At 44.9% G+C, this 22280-nt stretch overlaps 1 protein-coding gene across 3 annotated transcripts in view; it reads right to left on the bottom strand.

Moving 5' to 3' along the window:
• CRTC1 (CREB regulated transcription coactivator 1) overlaps nucleotides 1–16699 on the bottom strand; it is a 46652-nt gene extending 29953 nt beyond the window's left edge. The window contains exon 1 of one of the 3 annotated variants that reach the window (XM_071728160.1): nucleotides 16503–16699. In XM_071728160.1, coding sequence (XP_071584261.1) covers nucleotides 16503–16628 — 126 coding nt within the window. In that variant the 5' untranslated portion in view covers nucleotides 16629–16699. The remainder of the gene's footprint in view (nucleotides 1–16502) is intronic. The other 2 variants (XM_071728162.1, XM_071728163.1) reach the window with 2 other exon arrangements.
• Between the last annotated feature and the right edge of the window lie 5581 nt (nucleotides 16700–22280).

The raw sequence follows: 22280 nt of genomic DNA, 5'->3' as shown, positions 1-22280 counted from the left end.
GATGAGGAACTCGAGCGGGTCTCAAAAAAAAAAAAAAAAAAAAAACAAAACCCTGAGCTTGTTAAAGGGCTTTGCAGCATCATTAATTTTAGTAACACTACCTTTGATAAACACTTTTGGAGATCCCTGCCAAAAATCAGGAAACTGATTGCTTGTTATTGCTATCATATGTCATTACACCAAGGAGCTGGGCTGTGTTTGTTCCTCTCTCTCCTGCCTTTTAGCAGGAGTGGCCCCCAGACTCCAGGGTTTATAGGAGACCATCAACAACTGCCACTTGCAATCTGGGAAGATCAAGAGAAAGCAGAGCAGACCAGTTTGCTGAGCTCCTCACATCTTCAGCTGCTAAGGAAAGCATTTTTAAACACTGCCACACTCGACCTTAATGTCATTCCAACAGGAGATCTCATGCAAGATCAACTCGAGCCTTTCAGTGCAGAGGATCAGCAAAAAAAAAAAAAAAATAAAAAATCTGCAAATGTCAGTGTTGTGCTTTGAGATAACTCAGCAGGCTCCAGTCCTCCAGGAGACCTGTGCAGAGAGAAAAGAAGCACTGAAAATGAAAACTGGAAGCAGTGGGGACCAAACTGAACACTCCCTTCTTTTCTTGTGAAGTGAATTCAGTCTAGAGCACAATTTGGGGTTTGGGGATTAGGGCTGAGGAGGGAGACTGAGGGGTTTTATTTTGAAAGGACAAAAAAAGAAGGAAAAAAAAAAAAGGGCCTTTTCTTAACAGAAAAAATTACTCTTAAAATGTTAACAAGTCTCCTGACAACTCTAGCTGTACCTCCTGGGGTTAGATTCAATTAGTGGCAACTCACTTTCTATATGAATTTAGATAGTGAAGCATGATAATGAATTACTTAGTGTTCACCAGATAGATTAATTTCTTGAGCCATGAGAACTTGGTGACTATACATTACAGCTTTTCCATTTCAGTGTTATGTGGCTGAGATAATAGCTCCTTGACAGTTGAAAATATTGCTAAATATTCCAGTTCCTTCCTGAGAAAGCTTTTGGTAAGGAACGAGCTTTTGTTTTTTAAACCATTTTATTTCTTCTTGGCATTCTTGTTCAGAAGAAATGTTTCCCAAATGACAGATCCTAACTGAATCTGTAATTTTCCCTCCACCACTATTTCTCTTATGCTACTTGAAGAAAAAAAAAAAAAAAAAACAAGATCTTAAGTTAAAATCCAATGTAACTGTTAAAACCCAAACGAAGGGTGAAAACATTCCCCAAACAAAAAGCTGACACACTGTTGGTTTGTCTGATTTGAAATCATGTTAAAACCCATAAATCTCTGCAAAGGTGCAGGAGTAACAATCTGAGGCAGCAGCAGGATCTCTACAAGAAAGAAATGATCAGCTTTCCATGTAGTAATTAGGAATTTGCAAGCAATTACTTCCTTAACTAACAGTTGAGTAACACCACATGATCTTACTCTGCTTAATGGAGCTGGACACACAAAACTTTGGTAAGAAATCAAAAATATCAGCTTGAACACAATTACTTACGTGCTAACAACAGCACATTCTTCCATCTCTTAGCTTTTATGTGAACCCACTTATGGGAACTGCCTCAGTTTTTCCATTTAAATTGGGTTAAAGTTTGCTGGATATACAGCTGTGTTTGTAGAGAGAGATTGAAGTTATACAATGCAAATAAAAAAGGAGGGAAACACCCCCCTAAAAACATACCCAGTTTTCCTACAGACTTTCTCAGCATCCAAAATATCCAAATGGGAATCAAAGGAAGCATTTAGTAAAATTCAGCATTTCAACTTCTCTGAATTTGGGGCAAATGAGAAACTTCTGGAGAGAACTCAAAATCAAAGAGCAAATCTGACACTGGGATGAAGTCAATCAAAATCCATTATAACCATTTCTTTCAAAATACCCTTTCTAATACATTAAGAATTTAATTGCCATAAATGTAATAATAAAAGGGTAGAGTGTCCCTCTGATAAAAAAAAAAAAAGAAAGATATCTGATGACTACAGGAAATAAGATTTCACAGCAACTGCTCTTTTCTCAGTTTGCAGTTTCCATACCAACCTTTCTTATAAATTTTACCTTTCCACTTTAAAAAGCTTTCTCTTTAGCATGTTAAAGCTAATAAGCAGCAAAACAAGTGCAGCTTAAAATTAGAAATGTCTTATTAAAGCTTAATTGGAAATTAAATTCTCTTTAAAGGATTAACTGGAAGTTTTAGAGACTGCATTATAGGTAAATCCTGTTGTTCAAACCAGTTCAAAGTTTCCCAGCTGGATAGGTCTGAAATTTCTCAGGAAGGTTTTTTCCTAGAGGAACCAGAAGCAGGACCTGCCAGGGAAGGGAATATACATTTGTCTGGGTTTTTTTGAACTGGCTGGGGTTAGTTTGGCATCCTCAGAAAGATGCCACCACTATTTTTTTCTGGTCTAGAAACCCACAGCCCAACTCTTGGTAGAAAGTTCAGCCCCAATGAAAAAAACCACTTTTTTTACTACTTTTGGCCTCTCTGCAAAAGAGCCAAAGACAGACAGTAGAGACCAAGTGCCTTTTTCTGCTCAGAACTGGATTTTTGGAGTGACAAAGGAAGGGCAGGGAGAGAAACTTTCTAGGTCAAGCGTGCCCAATCTGCCTCTCCTGTGAACTGCAAGCCAAGAGTCTCCCAAATTCCTCATCTGGCTTCTTTCTCCTGCAGGAAATTAAACACAAAGTCAAACAAACCCTCAAGACAAATCTGTTACTCAGTGGAATCCCAGTGGAAGTATTTTCTCCCAAGGGAGATTTCTTCCCATTCACAATCCTCATGTTGATAAGAAAAGTAAATAGAGGCTTCAAAAGAAAGAGAAGTTAACATCAGTTTCATGATACAGCTTTGAGACCCAGTGGCAACACAACCACTACCTGACATTTACCTTAAAACCCACCTAACTATTTAAGTTTTAAAAAGTTTTTTACATTTGTGTCCAAGTTGTTGAAAACTATCCAACAGTTACCTAACAGCTCTGACCACCCAGAGAGTTTGGCTCCTCCTTTCCCCTCAAATCAATCTTTTTCTGTTTCTAAAGTTCACATCAGAATCTAAATTTTAGAAACTCTGCACTTGCTATCCCACCAATTTCTAAAATTAATATGTAGTAAATAACTGCTCATTTACTAAAATCACCCTCCATGAAAGCTGTGTGGAATTTACTTAATTAAATGAGGAAGGATTCACAAATCAATAAAAGAGAATCCTGTTAGCCAAAGAAAAGAAAATGTAAATGTTAGCCACAACTACATTAATTAGAGCAGATATTCAGCTGCCAGTCCCTCTCTAGAACAACAGCCAAGAACCTAAAGTTAAGATCAATAATGAGAAGTAGCAGAAAGAAAGTTTTGTGAGCAGCAGAGGATGTAGTTGGATAAAAGTGAGAAGATTACTGTGGAAAACACTGTCCCTGTGCTCTGGCTGCCAGAGGAAAGGGGAAGATTTCCAACCTTGCCCATCTCCTAGCACCAAAACTTTTATGATCTGAAAGAAATCTGATTAAAGAAGCTGAACCAACAGAAAACCTGTGTGGGTTAGCCTGGATTCTCTTCACTCACTCACCCAGTTTTTGTTAGCAGAAGGGGAACAGGAGCAAGCTGTGAGAGCCAAAAAAAAAAAAAAAAGGAGGATTTATTCAATATTCAGACCAACTCAGGTGCATGCAGGTTATGTTTCAGGGCTGCCTGCTGAAGCTGCTGGCTGAGCAAACCCCATTTTCACTCCTGAAGAAGGTGGGAAGTATGAAAAGAATGAGACAAGGGAATGATGAGAGATGGGGGCCTCATGTTACAGGAACCCAGTGTTTCTGTCTTCCCCCTGCTACCAAAGCTCCGGAGCAATTAAAGCCTTTTTCAGAGGCAAATGTTAATTTTCAGGTTACTCAACAATCAGGACTCTGTCAAAATTACTAACTGAGGTCTAAAGGGCTACATCTCCTGGACCTGTGCTGTGGGTGTATAAAGGACATTAAAAAACTCCAGCCCTGCTGCTGGCTTTCCCCCCTACTACCAAAGGTATCAAATTGGGCATTATTTTCTTCTTATTTTACTGCTTGCATCTTATTTACCCTCCTATAAAATGAGGATATAATCACCCCAGCAGAACACTGTAAAGATTAAGTTGTTTTCCAACTCGGATTCCTCACCAGCTTGGGGCTGTTCCCTGGGGGTTTCATTATCCCACCACCAAACCCAAGTTTGACTCTGAGGCCCAGAGCAATCCTCTGAACAATGGGGATAAATCAAGAGATTTAACAGCCTCCCAGTAAGCCACCCTTATCTATTTTGGGGCTGCAAGAGGCCAGGGTCTCATTCTCACAGGGGGAGTGGGGAATATAGATGATAAATTAACCCCAGTCTTCCACCCAGCTCCCACAGCAAGAGATGAATGAAGATTGGAGAGAGTTTTGGAATGCTTGACTTTTAAATCTCTATCATGCATTTGGAGTTTGAGTCCAACTGCTGAGTTAATACTGATTGGGTTTTGCTGGGTTTTTGATAATTCATTGTAATTAAAAATGTTGACTCCCAGTGTTTAGGAGCTGAAGAGGTGGCAGAGATGGATTTAGCCCTTCACTTTTGTTTCCCAAACAATGAAAAATTAGCTGATGGATCCTAATGCCATCAGTGCTTCCCTTTCATCTGAGCATGCACCCACTTAAGGGTGTCTGTGACAGAAGTTTATCTTCCATCCAAAGAATGTCCTGATGGGCAGTGGAAATAAACCCTGTGATAGAAACCCCCTTTTAAGTCTTTCAGAGGACCTGATGCCACTCTGCCTAATCCAAAGAAAAAGGAGCAATATCAGGAAACTATAGCTCAAGTTCCTTGATCAAAGACTGATTCTCTAGAAGGCTTGACCAGGGAGCTGGATAAAAAATATCTAGAATTACACAGACACATGCAGCCTGCTATCAGCCCCTCCAAGCTCCTGCACACCACAGATATAAAAAGGGAATGCTGAAAGCTGTGTTCCTTTAAAAATCAGAACACATTTACATGTGCCTGCTGCAAAGCAAGTGACACTGTTCTTTTCTTTCTGAATAATCAGCCATTCATGGCAGCAACATAAAGCAAACACAGAGTAAAGCCAGAACAGAAAAAGCACAGCGAGCTCCTTCACAGCTCTCCCTGGCTAATGGAGACAGACTCCACAGACTGATTTATCAGAGAAAAAGAAAAGAGAATCCCTTGCATTTCTCTCTCATTTGGGCTGTCACAATCAGGAAGAAATACCATCAAGCTAGTAACTTATTTCCTGCAGTTTCAAGTACTGATCCAAGAGCAGCAGCAGATCCAAAGGCACAGCTGTTCCTCCAAGGAAGATGGGGAAAGGAAATGAAGTCTGAAGTTTAGAGGAAAGGTATAATCCACAGTGATAGCAGCTGCTCTGTCTGGGTCACTTGGGATTTAAAATATTCCATCATCAGCTTTGTAACAAAACATTTTGCAATGTTGGGTGGTTTGGTTTTTTTTGTTTTGGGTTGGTTTGTTTTTTTTTTCCCGATTTTAATGTGGTTTTATTTTCATAAAAGGGAAGATTTTAACACTGGTTAAAAACAGACAAGTGTGGACAAGCAGAGAAAAAGTTTCCCTTGTTGCCTCTACCAGTCATATTTGGCCTTTAATGCTGTTAGCATCCTAGCACAATAGATACTGCAGAGAGAAATCCTCCCAAGCCAAAACAGGAAGCCAAATGTCTACTACAAACTAAGTGAAAATTACCCCGAAAAAATCCAGACATATGGTATGAACTGAATTTGAACCCCTGGCTTTTAGAACTGCTACATCATTGTTTACTCTTCCATCACCATAACTGTCATTTAAGTCACTTTCAAGTATTTGTTCCATTATCACATCAACATGTCAGGACACAAACAGAAAAACTCTGCGGGCCAGCCAAAGGCAGTCAGTAAGAACAAAAATTCAAGAAAAGAACAAAAAAATGTGGTTTGTTTGTTGTTTTTTTTTTAAGGGGAGGAATCTCTTGTAATATATTGGAATTTAGCAGCCACAAAAAAGCAACAGCTTTCTCTCTGCCACACTGAAATGCTCCCCAACTCAAACACTTGATTTTTTTACCAGTGGACAGCTAGAATACATTCCCAAATACACTATTCAAGGGTTGAGGGGCTTCCTAAAATACCCAAATTTTCACCAAGACCTCAGAAATTAACAGCAAAACAGAAGGGACCAGAACCAAAGGGATTCTGCTCCAGCCTGTGAGCATCCCTGCTCACACCAACTCAGTCCCAGGGTCTGCGGGGAGGGAAGGGGAAGCAGGAAAAAACAAACTGGGTATCAGGAGAAGCATTTTTTCATCATTATAGTAATAACAGGCAAGATAGTTAACTTAAGATGGTATAAACCTGATTAAGCTTCAAGGTTACCTGAGAGTACCACATCTATGGTGCAATTCCAGTTGCTTACCAGTAAAGCTGGGAGGCATCTGTGTGGCTACAGGAACACCCACACGGTTCCCTGGCAGCTGCAGAAAAAGCCTCTAGAAAATTAAAGCAGTCCTGGATGACTCTGTGCTTTGAAACACAGAAAGGTAATGATGGGGAAGTTCTCATCTCCAGCCTCTTTGACCATTCCTTTGAGGAATGTGGGGCTTCATTTTTGGGACTAGCTAAAAACATTTTTTTTTTTTGCAGCTACCGCAGCCACGAAGCAAAGAAATGCAAAGGCCAAAATAATTTTTCTCACCATTTTGAGGTGCAGCCATCCTTCTGTATCAAAAAACTTGACCACCCAGCTGATTTATGGAGCAAAGGGAAGAGAACAAGAGAAAAAGCAAAGCCAAAAAGCTCAGAAGCAGCCCTGGCCCACGCAGCCGAGGTGCGAAGTGTCACTACTACAAACCAACTGAGAACAAACTTCTCCCAACTGGTAAATGTAACAGTGCTTGGCTGAACCCATCAGAGTTCAGTCCAATAAATCTCATTCACAAGAGCTGAGATGTATATTGATCAGCAAAGCTTAAAGAGCAATCATCAGAATCCCCTCCAGGTTGGGATCACTGCGCTTTTAGCGCTCCGAGAGACAATTCCTACCCCTGAGTTCATGATGTTTTCTTCACCTTCCTGTTCAAGAGATTATTTAAGACCTCCAATCACTTAACTGGATTGTTTTGTCCTGCTATGAGTCATCTACAAATTCCAAGGCACCATTAGATTCTCCTTCAGGAGCTGCAACCAACTCCCCAGATTGCCTCAGCTATAAAACTGTGAGGAAATGGGGTTATAAAAATTACAAACTCGGACTTCTACCCCCAGATGTCTTCTAGAATTCATGTGAAAGTGAAAAGATCTCACCCCCTAATGTACACTTAGGGGTTATAAACCACTCCAAATCCACACTACACTCCAAATCAAAAAATCCTTTTTCTTGTGAACCTAAAGAGAGCAAACCAGAATGTTTTAACTCTGGCGGGGAAAGAGGGAGGAAAAGGAAGGATGTAGCAGCATTTCATGCTGCAATTATTTTAGTATTATTTATTCCTGATGGACACCAGCAACACTTTAAGCAAGTTAAAAGTTAAGTTAAGCAGTTACTGCATTTAACTTTCTCCAAAAATGAACCTGGATGAACTATTTGATGCTTCGGGGTTTGAAGGCGAAGCCTCAGTAAGAGCACACCTTGCAGAATTGGAATAAATAAAGTAATAAAAATAACAATAATAAACAATAAAATTTAATATACAGGCTGTCAGTCTGTGTTTAAAAACACTTGGCTATTTCTGGTGAACAAAGGTTTACTGTTTTAAACTTCACAGTCACAACTGAGTAGCAAGTAAAAACAGGATACAGCACAACTAGAGCCTTAAAATAGTGACTATTCTTCAGAGTTCTGCTCTATCACTGGGCAGAGAGCCAAGCCAAGCTACAATCTGAACCAAACCTGATTTGCACTGCTTTTAAAAACAAACCAGATCCTGTGGCAGCTCTGCTAATGCCACACTGAAAGGTTTTCAAAAAGAGAAAGGCACTCGTAGAATAGATCGGAGGGCTGGGACTTGAAGCTCACTGATCAGTTGGTAGCAAAAAGAATCCTTTCCCTCTCTGAAATATTTAAATCCAGCACAATGGGATCAAAAGTGCTCTCGTTTCATGATCATGATGAGCTAACTGTACTTTCACAGAAAATACTCACTCTGAGCAGGGCAATGTGTTTGTTTGCTGGTCGATGGACAACACTGCAGAGAACAACAAAAAAAATGAGTGTCCTGGCTAAAAAACCAAAGTTCCTAAAACCATCCCCAATCCTCCTATTGAAATGTCTCAGAAAAGATGAAATAAAAGCAGAGATGCCCTCATTAAGCAAGATGAAAATAGCTTTTATGTTCCATTTTTTATTTTTAGCTAAAGAATGAAAATTCAGTTACATAACCCTACAAGTTTCCTAAATGAGGAGATGATCAGGGGATGTTTGGAGTTCATTAAGTGAGGAGAGCACCTTCCTCTGCTCTGCCAGGAGCTGCAGGCAGAGCTGGCTGAGTAACAAACCTCCTGGTGCAGAAGAAATGTGGGATTTAGCCAAGGCTCACATTGCTTCCCAGGCACAAAAAAAAAACCATTTCACCAGTCCCCAAAACCACCCCAGCACGTCCTTCCCTCCAAACAATTCCTCCCACTGCAGCTCAACCTTAAACCCTCCTCTTCCAGATGAAGAAATTATTTGTAGGTCTGAAGATGAGGCATCAGGCAGCCCTTTAGGTATTAAAAATCTCTGCCATTAGGAGTCAAAATTCTTGGAATGCAAAAGGCTCCTACAAAGTCATCGTTTCACTGCACAAGAGAAAAATCTCATTACAATGAGAAGGTCACATCTGAAACCAAGGAGGGGGCTGGAAACTTGTGTAGTATCTGAGATTTTTATTTTTGCTCTTCCCAAACCAGGGGAGAAAACACCACAGAGGGGGAGAGAGGGTCTGGTGGAATGGTGACTGAAAGAAGGACAGACAGACAGAACAAAATGCTGCTTCTACAAGAGGCACCAGTGGCCAGAAGGGCAGATCACAAATAACTGATCCACTTTGAGTTGGGAGCCATCACCATCTGCCTGAAAATACATAAATTTGGGAAAATCAACTCAAATTCCCTCCCTTTGGAGACCTCAAACATTCAAGGAAAAGAATACTAACAGAACTAGTTGGGTATCAAAATTAAAAGCAAAATACAGAGTGCAGACCTGGCTGGGAAATCCAGGCTTTTAGAGAAGGATTGTGAAGTGCTGTTGAATTATTACAGGAGCCTAAAGCCAGAAGACATCATTTTTTCTCCTCTATTTCATTATTTAAGACCCATTTGTTGTGGGTGTGTGTTGCTGTTGTTTTATTGCAAAGGATTGTTCTGGTACAAGGGGAAGAATTTTCAGTTCCCAATAAATAATTTGCAAAAACAAGACTATTATCAACACTCAGTTACAACTTTATAATTTATAAAGTACCAATGAGATCATACAAAAACATCCCTCATTGACAAATATGCACTTTTGCAATGCTTGTTTGGCTTGATGAGTACCCATGGAGATCTTGAAAGACATCTTATTCCTGGATATCACTTACACAGCACTAAATATGCTGTGCAAACCATTTAAAACAAATTAAAGCAACGTTTTAAATATTAACTCCTACACACCATCAGATAACACCAACCTTAGCTAATGAGTTCATCAAGACCCACAAGTTCAGCTGCCACCTCAAGTTTACTCCACAGCCTTTGGGACTACATTTATTTCTTGAAATGCTGGGAGTTTAGACCAAAATTTAAAAAAAAAAAAAAAAAAAAAGGGAAGAAGCACCAAGGTTGCAACTGATCACAGTCACACAACAAGCACTGCTGCAAGCTTCTGTTCACAAAAAAATCTACCCAATTTTGACAGCTTGTTTCTTACTCCAACCTGATACTTTCCACTGAAGAGCAACAGCTACTCCAGCACAGCTACAAAAACACTGGGGTAAAATCCCAGCCATCCTGACAACAATATTATTTTGAAAAAAGAAAAACTTACTGTCTTTTTCTGGTTGCTTGTTTGGTTTGGTTTTTTTTTAAGATCCAGTGCTACATTTGCTGAAAAGTGCTCTGAAGTATACTTGAGTTTCAGGTCCTACATTAAGTACAAAAATACTGATGCCAGTGTGGAAAATACCATCAGAAACCAATCAATGCTGTCAGGGAGATTAACAAAACCCAACTCAGCCCAAGAAAATGCTCCTTGGCAATTAGAGACAGGTAACAGAACCAAAACCAACTATTCAGCCTTCAAGGCATTTTGTTTAAGTCTTCATTCATCAGTTTTAACCCTTAGCCCTAACAAAAAACAACTATTCAGCATTTAAGGCATTTTGTTTAAATCTTCATCCATCAGTTTTAAGAAGATGTCTACTTTTTTGCCAAATTAGTATTTTATTACCCCTAGAAATATTCAATACTATTTACAGAACAACTTCCACCTCTGGTAAGAGCAGGAGCTTGTTTGGGGTGATGCTCACCTCAAGCAAAACCCCCAAAGCTTAAGGTGGTCAATCCCTGCAGCCCAGGAACTTGCACTAACAGGAGGGAAGGAACACACAAGCTGCAACGTGTAGGATCCTCAGCAAGGAATCAGGGTCTTCATCTTGCCATGGCATGCTGAATGTTTCCTCACTAAAATCAACACCATCAGTAAATGGGTTAAAAAAGTGGCAATAAATGGTTAGCAGCTTGATGAACAGCAGATTTAAATAAATGTTGTTTCCAAACCAGCACAGGTAATCCAAGAGCGTTGGAAAAATAAAGATGCAGTTTACCCAATTTTTTTAAATAAAAAGAATTTTAAAAGATCTGAACCAGAAACCTAACTACAATTCAAACTGGTTTTCAACACCCTGTCCTCACACAATCACATCATGGGATTTTCCAGAGCTCAGGGGTTTTCCCCCCCTTTTGGCTTTTTTTTTGCACTCTGTATAGAACAGCTCTTTTCTGTTTCATCTCACAGGGACTGAAGAGTTTGCACACAGGCCACACAGCTACTAAAATCATTTTTCATTGCATCATGTTCTTGAAAACTACTTTAAGGAAGGATTCCTGCTGCACTGTTTTGTGGTTGAATGCTTTACTTATGCAGAGAGCTCCTGTTTGCCTCTGCCCTTGCACTGATGCCAGCAGGTAATTCAGATTAACACAGCATCAACTCCTCCTGCTGACTGATGGTTTTACCATCCCTGTAACTTCTGCAGGAGGTTTGCAGCTCCTGCCTTCCTAACTGCAACTCAGAGCCCTCCAAACTACATACTTCAGGTTGTAAATATAAAACTGAGAATATCTAGACCTAAACCCACAAGTATCTAGAGCTAAAACTTTTCCAGATCTTTACTCCAGGCCAAGTTCACCTCTGGTAAAACACATTTGCAGTTCACTAACTGAGGAAAAAAATCCCAGATCACCCTCAAAGAGCTGGAAGAGCTGACTGTACATAACCTTGAAAACAATTTTCTCTTACTAAATGAGACATCTTTTATAAATGCATTGCTGCAAATGTTCTCTACCACTGAAGCTGAAGAAGCCTTTGAAAGGCAGCGCACCGAGTTCAGCTCCACACAGGCATCCTGTGAGTTACAATTAATTGAAATATTGTGGTTGTATAATCATAGTTTCATGTGCCTACGGGTCCTTTGTAGCTTTGCTCCATCATGCAGACAGACAAGACTTGGCCACTGCACTGAAAAAGACCTTGAGAGCTGAAGCAAGAAGCTGTACCGCACGGCGATGATGGAATAACCATAAAATAATTTTAAAAAAAGCCATTGTCTCCTGGAAAACAAAACCACACCACAAACCTGGCTGGGTTCAGCAGAAGAAACCTTAGGCTGCTGACTGAAGCAGAGTTCTCCAGCATGGCATATCAGGAGCTGGCTCTGTGTTTACCTTGGACAGCTCAGGAGGGTTGGGGAGAGCCGAGCGCTGCAGAAGAACAGAGATTCTTTGTGCCCCTGCGGGCAGCTCACCTCCGTGTCCTCCCTCTCTGATTTACAATTAATTCTTTCAAAGAATTAACGAGGCTGCCCCACGATTTGGGCACGTTCAGAGCAGCTCCTCACCCAGCCCTTGTTTGCCAAGTGAAGGCTGGTTGAGAGGTTGACATGTGGGGAGCGTGTTTGGCGGAGCAGAAACCAACTGACTTGGTTCTGTGTCCTCCTTCATCAGAGAAATTAGAGGAAGATCAGAGATGAAACCTAAGTGACCTATTTCTTAGCCTGGAAATGTGCAAATTCAGGGTCCAAAGACTGCATTTAAAAAGGGAACAAAGAGGAATCACTGGCTAAAGCTTGAAAAAATTACCATTTCTGTTTTGGGAGAAACTCACAATGCATTACTGTGACCAAGACCACTTTAACCTCTGTGCTTGGAGGACTCACTCCTGATTTTGATGCATTTCTTTAATATCTTTCAGACTCTCAAAACTGCTATTACCTAGTCAGGAATTTCTTTTTTATCAAATCATTTCATAAAAACAAACTGAAACGTGGACACGTGGCAGTACTGTATCATCCTCATCATCAGTGCTTCTCATTTTTAAACCCCCAAATTAGCATTCCTGATGTAAGTAACCTTTTAAATCCTGTTTTGCATACTATCTGCATTGAGTGATGATCTGTGAAGGCACAAAGAGACATTTTGCTCTCTTCTGCAGCCAGCAGGAACAAGCAAATGAGTAACTGTCTCATGCACAAGTCCAAATTACAGGGAGGTGTGTGCCTGTGTCTGTTTTACATGCACACAAAGAGGTTTAAACTTCTTTTTTTTTATTTATTTCTCTTTGCTCAAATGGCATCACAATATAGGCAAGTTGAAAAAAAAAAAAAACAACAAAGCAAAAGAGGACCTCTGGATTTAAAATATTCAGGTTTAAAACAGAAACACCAACTTCTTCCTTCACAGAGTTTTTCAAGGATTGGAAAAAGCAACACGGGCACTCACAAATTTTGGTGACACCTAAAAATACTCCAGCAAATCCTGTCACAGCACCAGCACACAGGCTGACAAAGCTCTGAATTATGTACTTGGGGAAAAGAGAAAATAAATTTGGTACCCATGAGGAAGACAGGTTATTACTAAGCAGTATCACAGTGTAGCACTTTCTTCAGACACATTCTTCAAGTTAATTTGCATGGGGGGCTGTGTGAGCAGGAAAAGAGCATTCAAGCAGTTCTGGAATTTTGCAGAATGTTCCCAAATATGACCATTAATGTGGTTTCTCTTCCCTCTTTTTACTCCAGAAACATCAACACCAGTGCAGCTCTCCAAGCATCTGGGGCTGGGAGACAGAGAGGTTTGGGGGGGGTCTCTTTTTTTAAGGTAAGAATGCAAAGTCCCTAAGAAGGAGCTCAAACAGCTCTGGCTGATACCCCTCAAAACTAAGTGACTTCAACAATATGTGTCAAAAAAAAAAAAAACAAAAAAACCAAAACCAACAGCAATCCTGGAAACCTGAGAACTAAACAAATGAAATTCAGGTCACAAACTATGCCCAGATTTTCTTTACAAATCTGCTATTTCCTGGCATTTGCAGAGCAATCCGTGGAGGAGCTCAGCACTATCTGTGCTATCTTGCATGTTAATGATCTGTTAATTACAATTTTAAGGGGCAGAGACAGTAAACACATGCAATGCACCAAGCATCCCTGGGCTGTGTTACAGCAGAAATGGAGAGCAGGCCCTGCTAAACAGCCCACCCTTAAAACACAGAAATCACCACGGTTCCAAAATCCCATGCTTTACATTAAAAAAAAGAAAAAAAAAAAAAAAAAAAGGAGTAAACCCACAGATAAAATACAAGAGTCAATGTCACACAGAAATAAAAAAATAACCTCCCCCTCTTCTCACCCACTTTGTTACTATGGGACTGGCAGAAATCTGTGGATTATAAACATGAAGGTCCCACTCACAAGACAATTAAGCAGCTCCAGTGCTTCTATTGGCCACCCACCTCCACGACTCTTTGCAAGGTCTGTGTCTCCCAGAAAAGATTAGGAAAAAAAAAAAGGGAAAAAAAAAAAAAAAAAAAAGCCTTCTGGAATTTGCCACCTGCAAGACAGGACTTGGTTGTTCCTGAGAACAGGGGAAGACTTTTGAAACCAAAGCCATTTATTTTTCAAACGAATTATTTTTTTTTTTCCCCTAGTGAATGGTGAAAACAATAAATAAGGAGTTAATAATCGTGCTCTGTGTTGTCCTGGGCAAGAAAGATGTATCATAGCTTAAAAATCTCAGATGGCCTGAACAGCATAAATAGGTGGAAGATTACCAAGTCCTAAGCAAGCTCAGAAGCAGCATGTGTACACACAAGAAATGGTGGCACAGGAGTTCTGTGCCTGGCTAGGACCAGTAACCAACAATAAACCAGACAAGATGGTAAACACTGCAAAAAGACAATTACTAATAATGAAAAGGCAACAGAAATGTTGGGCTCCTTCCACCAACTGAGTAAGGCGTTTTCAAACTGACAGCAAAGCCTTGGTTGCCAGATGAAAAGGAGAGGAAACAGCAAAGTTGTGCTTAACCCCTTTTTGCTTTTACCCTGCACTTGAAACACAGATGAAATCATGGAATTTCGAAGAGAAAAGTCTACAAAGGAGACATTTTATTCAGCTCTTTGGTCAGTGTTTCCATCACTTCAGTACCCAGAATCCTCAGACAACTTATTCAGCTTGGGTCCTTCTCTCAGTACTTGAATATAGGATGGGTTTCCAGCTGCAGAACCTGGGTGAGGAGCCCTCAGATTTGGGAGAAGCCAAATTAAGATTCCAACTTCTCAGGCAGAAGGTGAATGCTAAATGTGAGAGTTAAATGAAGGACAACCTGTATTTATTTGCAGACTTCAAGAACTCTCAAGTATCCTCAGCTCTCCACTGGCAGCCAAGGACTGACCATCACAAGGCAAACCCCTGGGGGACTGAGCTGCACGGGTACAACAGAGGTGCAAGAAACAACTCCAGCAAATGCAAACATCTCCAAATTTTCTTCTCTTTGCTCTCGGAACAGCATCCTCCAGGAATTCTCAACAAAGAGTTCAGCACACAAACAAGGCTCCAGCCTCACGCCTTCCCAAGCAGGAGCTGACAGCAGCAGCATCCAACTCAAAACAAATATTTACCCTCTCCTGATACAGAGGAAGAAAAGGAAATGTTTTCCTGCAGACCCAACCACCTCTTCTCTCATTCCCCCTCCTGCAAAGGCTCGGCCACGAATTTTCTTTCGGCGTTGACACAAGCAGGTGAGACAAGACCCACACAGCAGAGCTCTGGCATCCCTACACCTCAACCAGAGAAGACATCTGACTTTGAAAGAGCATTTCCATTTCTGCCCAAGGGGCTTTGCGGAGACATCAGCAGGCGGGGAGGCTTTGGAAGTGCAGCAATTTGCACCTACAACCCCCGGAGCTTGACAGCACCACCGAGACCACAGCCGGCAGCTCCCCCCGGGGCTCTGCAGGCCCCTGAGCGCTCCCTACCCAAGCCAGGGGGGCAGGAACCGGCAGGAACGAGGCCTGGGGCAGGAACCGGCCCTGCTGCCCCTGCCGGAGCCGGGGATGCTCCGCAAGGCCCCGGGGGAAGCGCTGCGAACCCCCCGGCCCAATCCCGGCCTGGTCCGGGGTGAGGAACCGGGAACCCTCCCCTCAGATCCGGGCGAAGGAAGCAGGACTCCCCCCCCAATCCATATCAGACCCAGGATCCCACCCCCTCCAGACCTGGGCCTGTTCTGGTGGAGGAACCAGAGCCCCCTCCCCTCAGAAACGGGCCTGGCACGGCCTGACGAACCGGGCCGCCCCCTCAAACACTGCTGACCGAACCGGGCCCCTCCACAGACCCGTCCCGGGGGACACACGGTCCCCCGACCCAGCCTCGCCACACAGACGCCCCCACCCCGCTCCTCAGCCCTGAGGGGGGGGAGCTGCCCCTGCGCAACCCTCCCCGCCCTTCTCTTCCAACAAGGCAACCGGGGCCTTCCAACGGGAACCCAACCCCCCCCCAGGCCGTGCCCCGGGGCCCCTCGGAGCGCACCTGCCCCCTCCGCGGGCCCCGCCCGCTGGCAGGTGCCTCTCTGGGGAGGATGCTCCGGGGGAGCCCGGTACCGGGGGAAGGCGGGGAGGGGGCGGTTTGGGGATGGGGATTAGGGGGGGGGGGGGGGTGCGCAGACCCCCGCCCCGCACCGAGGGCACCGCCCGGCCCCGCCAGGGGGCGCTGCTCGCCGCCCCGCCCGCCGCTGCCCCCGGGCCCGGGAGCGCTGCGGGGGGCGCCGCCCCTTCCCCCCCCCCCTTCCCCCCTCCCCAAATCCCCCCCTCTCCCCTCCGCCTCTACCGGGGGCGCGCGCACCAGGCGGCGGGGGCGGAGGAGGGGGGGGAGGTGGTGGTGGTGGAGGAGGGGGGGAGCCCCTCACACATACACACACACACACACAGAGACGGAGGGAGGGACAGAAGCGAGCGGCGGCTCACCCGGTGGGCGCGGGTCAGGCTCAGGTCCTTCATGACCTCCTCGAAAGCCGCCGTCTCCTCCGCCTGCTTCTGGTTGTGCAGCGCGATCTTCTCGCTGAATTTCCGCGGGTTGTTCGAGGCCGCCATCTTCCCCCGTCCGCATCCCCCTCCCCGCGCCGGAGGGGAAGAGGAGGAGAGGGGGGGGGGGAAGAGGTGGAGGAAGGGGGGGGCGGGCGGGGGGGGGGGGGGGGGAGGGTGAGGAAGCAACCGAGCGCATGCGCGGGGACGGGCGGGTTGGGAGGGGGGCGGGGAGGCGGCACTGCGGCTGCGCGGCGGCGCGAGGGGGCGGTGAGGGGGCGGAGGGGCGCGTGCGCCGTAGCGGGGAAAGGGAGGGGAGGGGGGGGGAGGAGCTCGCGGGCGGCTCCGCGCGTGCGCAGCCGCGGGGTTTCCCCCGGAGGAGGAGGAGGGGGCGGGCGGGAAGGCGGCAGCGCTGAGGCGGCTGAGGGTGGCGGCGGTCGTGGCCGCTGTCACTGTGCTCTCCCCTTGTGTCCCTTATGCTCTACTCCCTCCGGGATATAGAGCTCTTGGGAAAGCAGCACACACACACACACGGCCTTAGGGGACCTCCATATTCTTGCTGGCCCGGCTGGGATTTGGGGTGGGGGGTAGGGGGGTGTTGTTCCCCGAGCGTGGCGGCGGCTGAGGTGTTTCCCGCTCCGGTGTTGACGGCGCCGTGAGTGGGTTTTCACCGTACCGGCTGAGGGAAAAAGGGTGGGTGGGTGTTGGTGTGCCCTCACTAATATTAAAAACCTTGCCCTGAAGCGCGAGGTCCATCCCCAAATCCCTACAGAGCCAGGTGCGTTCTAGGCAATGAATAAAAAATAAAAATCTCAATTTTTTCCGCCAAAAGTTACTAATGAGTTGGCTGGTTTGTTGCAGAGAGGGTTCATCCCCCTTCAGAAAACGACAGAATTAGTGACCGAGCTACTTGTCCCAGCACCTCACACGGGTCCCGCCGGGCCCTGCTGAGGTAAACAAGGTCCCCGGGTTCTGTTCATCCACCTGGAAATGTGGGCAGGGAAAGAAAAAGAGAGGGAAAGAAGCCAGGGATTCATTAACAAATCCTTTCAGATAAGCAGCAGTCCCTGCTCTGTGCTGCCTGTCTCTTCCTGCAAGATAAGGCGAAGCTACGAGCCAGGTGATGCTTCTACAAGCAGAAATCTGTAATACCAAGAAAAGGCATTATATCTACGGAATGTTTCAGGACTTTCCCGAGGGAATCAGATGGGGAAAGTCTCCCGTTCTGTTCCATTTAGGTGTCCTGTCCAGTCAAGCTGAGGATGGTCCCACAGCTCGGTTCTGAGCACAGACCCAGCCGGTTCTGTCTCCACGCCCAAGCCCCTCGCATGAGGCAGAAATAAATCCTGACAGTGCTGTCACCCCACACCCACACATTGCCCATTATGCTTTCTCATAAAGTGGACACTCTCCTCTTTTTCTTTCTTCGTTTTTTTGGGGGTTTTTTTCGTGCTTTGCTTTGTCCCTGACCAGTGCTTGCTCCAGTAACCACATCCTGTCACGGCTCAGCTATCAGATCAAAGAATCCAGACCCTGCTCTCACTTCCAGTGCTGATCACCTTTGTGGCCTCGGTTCAGGCAGTTTCCCCGTCATTTATAAACATTTCCTGCCCACGTAAAAATAAGAGATTATAATTATCCACTGCTGCAAGGCTGCTGGAGATGGATGGATGAAGCTCAGCGACTGGCAAGATTAATGTCAGACACCAAGTCACCTCCTACCCTCAATCCCAGTTGCCAACTCGAACTTTTTTTAAGTTTACAACACGGCGTGAGATACCATCGCTGAAAACAGAGCTGGGACTGAAAAGATTCATCCAGGCCCTGGCAGGATCAGCCCTGACAGATGTTAATCTAACCACTTCTTGCATTTTTCACCAGGAATAAACAACCGGCACACACGCTCAGTTAAATACCCTCTAGCTGTGTACATGAACAGCATATGACCTGCAAAATTGGCCCGTCATGCTAAAAGCATATAAATCATACAGATTTAACACTAAGATACCTATTATCCACACTGGGTTTGCTCGAGAAGCGAGAGGATGATAAATAGTTCAGGGAGTTATCTTGGATTTAATGCCATAGGTGCTTCTATCAAACATCTAGAGACCCAGCTGCCACTCTGCCTCTTCTATAGCACCAGAAGATTAAGTGCTTAAGATGAAACTTGATAAATTTTCCCCTCTTGGATCTCCTGAGATGGAAGAGAACGAATTCTCCCCTCCGATGGCTCCTGGTTTGCAGGGAAGGAGCGCAGATGGCCAGGGAGGAGGGGGGGTTATAACTTCCTCCCTCCAGAAGACTCCTTTCTCTTATTGTTTCTCCTCTGCAGCTTTATCAGATTGAATTCCAGCGTGCAGCCTGGACCCAGCTTCTCTTCAATTCTCTGCTTTTTTCAACCAGTTTGCGTAACGAACTTCTCTTCAACAGCAACCTCTGTGTTTGCCGAGTTTTGGCTTCTGGAATTTCTCACCCACTCACGGCTCCACGTTTTTGGGGTGTGGGTGGATCCGAACGGCTGCTTTAAGTGCATGACCCAGCAGACAATGTAAATCTTGAGTGCATTAAGACATTGGCAAGGAGAGGTTTTGAGACGGGTGCCAGGTTTCCTTCTCCCTCCACCGAAGGAGATATGCCATGCCTCTGACAAACTGATGAGCTCACCCCAGAAGTATTATTTATGTCTCCTGCCGTCTTCACCTTGAGCACATCTGGGGCCATGTGAGAACAACTTGATCTCGCTGGAAAGCTGCGGTGGGATCCCCCGAGGCAGCGGCTCCATCTCCCCCAGCCTTCCAGACGCGTTAGGAAAAAAAAGTTTCTTGTAACCGAGAATCTGCTCTGAAGCAAACAAAGAGTCGCTGGAGAGCAGGGCTGGTGTGCTCACATCTGCTTTTCCTGCCAGCAACTCCTGCCAGAGCAACCTGCAGCTTCTTAGAGCAGATGCAAGCCGAGAGCAAGCGGGTTGCAGGGAGGAGGTTATGTTTACTTGTCACTTGTTTGTTATCCTCCAGGTCCTTTGGAATTGCTCTGGCTGAGATCCAGCTACTTCCCTATTCTCCCTGAGAGGTTTCAGAGGAAGGTGTGAGGCTGAGCGACTTACACAACAGCAGAGAGCACAAGATTGTGCCTTGATCGACAAATAAGCTGACTTACTTTTTTTTTTTTTTTTTTTTTTTCTACAGGCACAAAGATTCTGATCTCTCACACTTCCTACTTAATGTTCCCGTTGACGTTCCCATTATCCTCAGAGAAGAATGTCCTGTGAAGTCCACAGAGTCCCAATAGCTCCAACTGCTATTTTGATCTGAGCTCCAAACTGTGCTTTCAAGGGAAAACACTCCCTTGTTTCACTTGGAACTTCGGACCATTCCTTAAGACCTCCTCGTTTCCCAAGGGCAGAGAAAAGCACCTGAAATACCCTTTTTATGCCACTCATCCAATCTGATGAGCAGCCCAAGCAAACCAGCTGACAGAACACCTGGTTCTGCTCTCTGTACCAATATTCCCTTGTCATCCTTCCAGTTCCTTTTGCTGTTGTTGTTTTTTTTTAACCCTTCCCTGCAAATTCCAAAATCACAGCAAGCAGGCAAACACTGCCTGCTACAAGATATTATTCTCATTTCTCTGAGCCCTATCTTCTGGTGCTCTGTAACACTTTGGCAACCACACAGAGGGTTCTGTTCTGGTTATTTTTTCCCCCAGAATCCAGGCTTGCCTTCGTGCCACACCAAAACAAGGAGAATTCCTGTGATGCACGTGGGGAGCTGGGGAAGTGGCAGCCACTTTCTGTCTTTCCAAAGATAACACTTGGATGAGAGGCAGCACATCCTCCGTGGGTATTTTCACAGTCAGCACCAAAAAGTGAGGCACCAGGAGGAATTTATTGAGACAAACAGGAAAGCACTTTTCCCACAAAGGGGAAATGCACTTTTTTTTAAATTTTTTTTTACCACAAAGAGATTGCAAATCACCCTGCAGAGCAGAGAGGGAAGCGTATCAGAGAGCAAGATGTTTCCTTCCACAGCCTTCTGTCTCATCAAAGTCCAGAGAATTTGGTGAGATTCTATATATAAAGTAGCAAAAAATATTTTCTTTTTAAATCTCAGGGTTCAGCATCAGAGACTCGAGCTCAAAGGGTCACCAGGACCAGACTTCAAATCCAAAGTGATTTCTGGAGCTGTTTCCTGAGCACTGAGGGATAATAAAACTGCTACAGGGTAGGTAACAATCCCCAGTGTGAAACCACACCACAGTCAGGCCATGGCCTGCTCTCTTGAGCAGAAAAATCACCAGAAATATAATATATTATGAACCTTTAGCTTCAACAGTGGCTCCACAGAGCCAACTACCCGCCCACTCCTCTGGTCCAAGTCCCAGAAACCACCCTCTGCCACCTCCATGCCTTAGGGCAGATGTTTACCTGCAAGTTAAAGCCTCACTTTTCATGCTGAAGTTATTAAAAGAGTAATAATAATAATCTAAGGGTGAAGGAAAATTCAGCCAAGTTCAGGCACCTCCTGGGTTTCAATAATTTCTGCAAAGTCGGAGCGTTACAGAAAGCCCATTTCTCAGCAGGAAAACCACCAGAGTAGCCCCATTTTTGAGCTGTTCTCCTTGCCCTGCACACATCGGGGTGGGTCACAGCAGTGTCCCTGGGATAGGATCAGCACTGAGCCCTCACAGCAAAGCATTTTTTCTAGGAAATTTCCCTGATTTTCTTCCAAAGTTGGTGGCGCGGCTCCGGTCGCTGGCTGCGATTCCAGCTTCAAACCTGTGGTGTGTAACCTGGGTCAGCAAAAACACCTCTGCATCCAACCAACAGCAAACCCTACGTGGGACTGCAACACCCTCTGAGGTGCCTCACGGAACAGGGAGCCCCTGGGCTCTGCAGATGGAGGATTGGTGCCTCTGGAAAAGTGCATTTCTAAGAAGTTCCTCTCGGGCCTCTTGGAGAGCTGCAGCGGAGTTGTTCGTAATTGCTGTCCTGAAAAAGCCTCAGCAGGAATGTAAGAACTTGTTTTCCACCCTGAAAATGGGAGGTTCTTCCCTGCAAGCTACAAGCCTTTCACTGCAAACCTGCCCAGCATCTGGCCCTGGGGCAAGGTTTGATTTTCTGGGCATTTCATGGCACAAAGGGTGGACACATTTCTAGGTTGATGCGGGGAGGTTGGGGTCCCTCTTCTCCCACCTCTTACCCCCTCTCAGAAGGACTCAGATGCCCTTGAGGAAAAGCCTCAAGCGTGGTGGAGCTCCCTGGAATGTTGAGGAAAGTTGCTGGAAGAAGCACAGGACAACTGCCCTGACCTGGACATTGCCTGAGCAAACCCCAACACACAGCTGCTTGGAGGTAGAGAGCATCTCTGCTCCCCAAGGACTAAACCTGCCCCCTCTCCATGGTCCACACTCTGATTTTCTTCCTAAGAAACAGCAAGGACATGTTCTTGGCATGAGGAAGCTTCCATCACATGAGAACCCCCAAGCATGCAAAATTCATGTCCAGACATGCAAACTACACTGCGAGGCAAATTATTCCCTTCCAAACCTCAGAGAAGTTCCTAAGTTCTTCCTAAATCCAGTTGTAAACCTCCACCCTTCAGGCACTGATGCTGAATGCACCTCTTGATACCACCAAAGAGCAAATCTGCATCTGGAAGGAGCCTCTGGTGTTCAAACAAACCCCCAGGCCACAGAGAGGGGGAAAAAAAAAAAAAGGAT

The sequence above is a fragment of the Heliangelus exortis genome, chromosome 28 (genome assembly GCF_036169615.1).
Source record: "Heliangelus exortis chromosome 28, bHelExo1.hap1, whole genome shotgun sequence".
Taxonomy (NCBI): domain Eukaryota; kingdom Metazoa; phylum Chordata; class Aves; order Apodiformes; family Trochilidae; genus Heliangelus; species Heliangelus exortis.
This window is presented reverse-complemented; position numbering and strand designations above follow the sequence as displayed.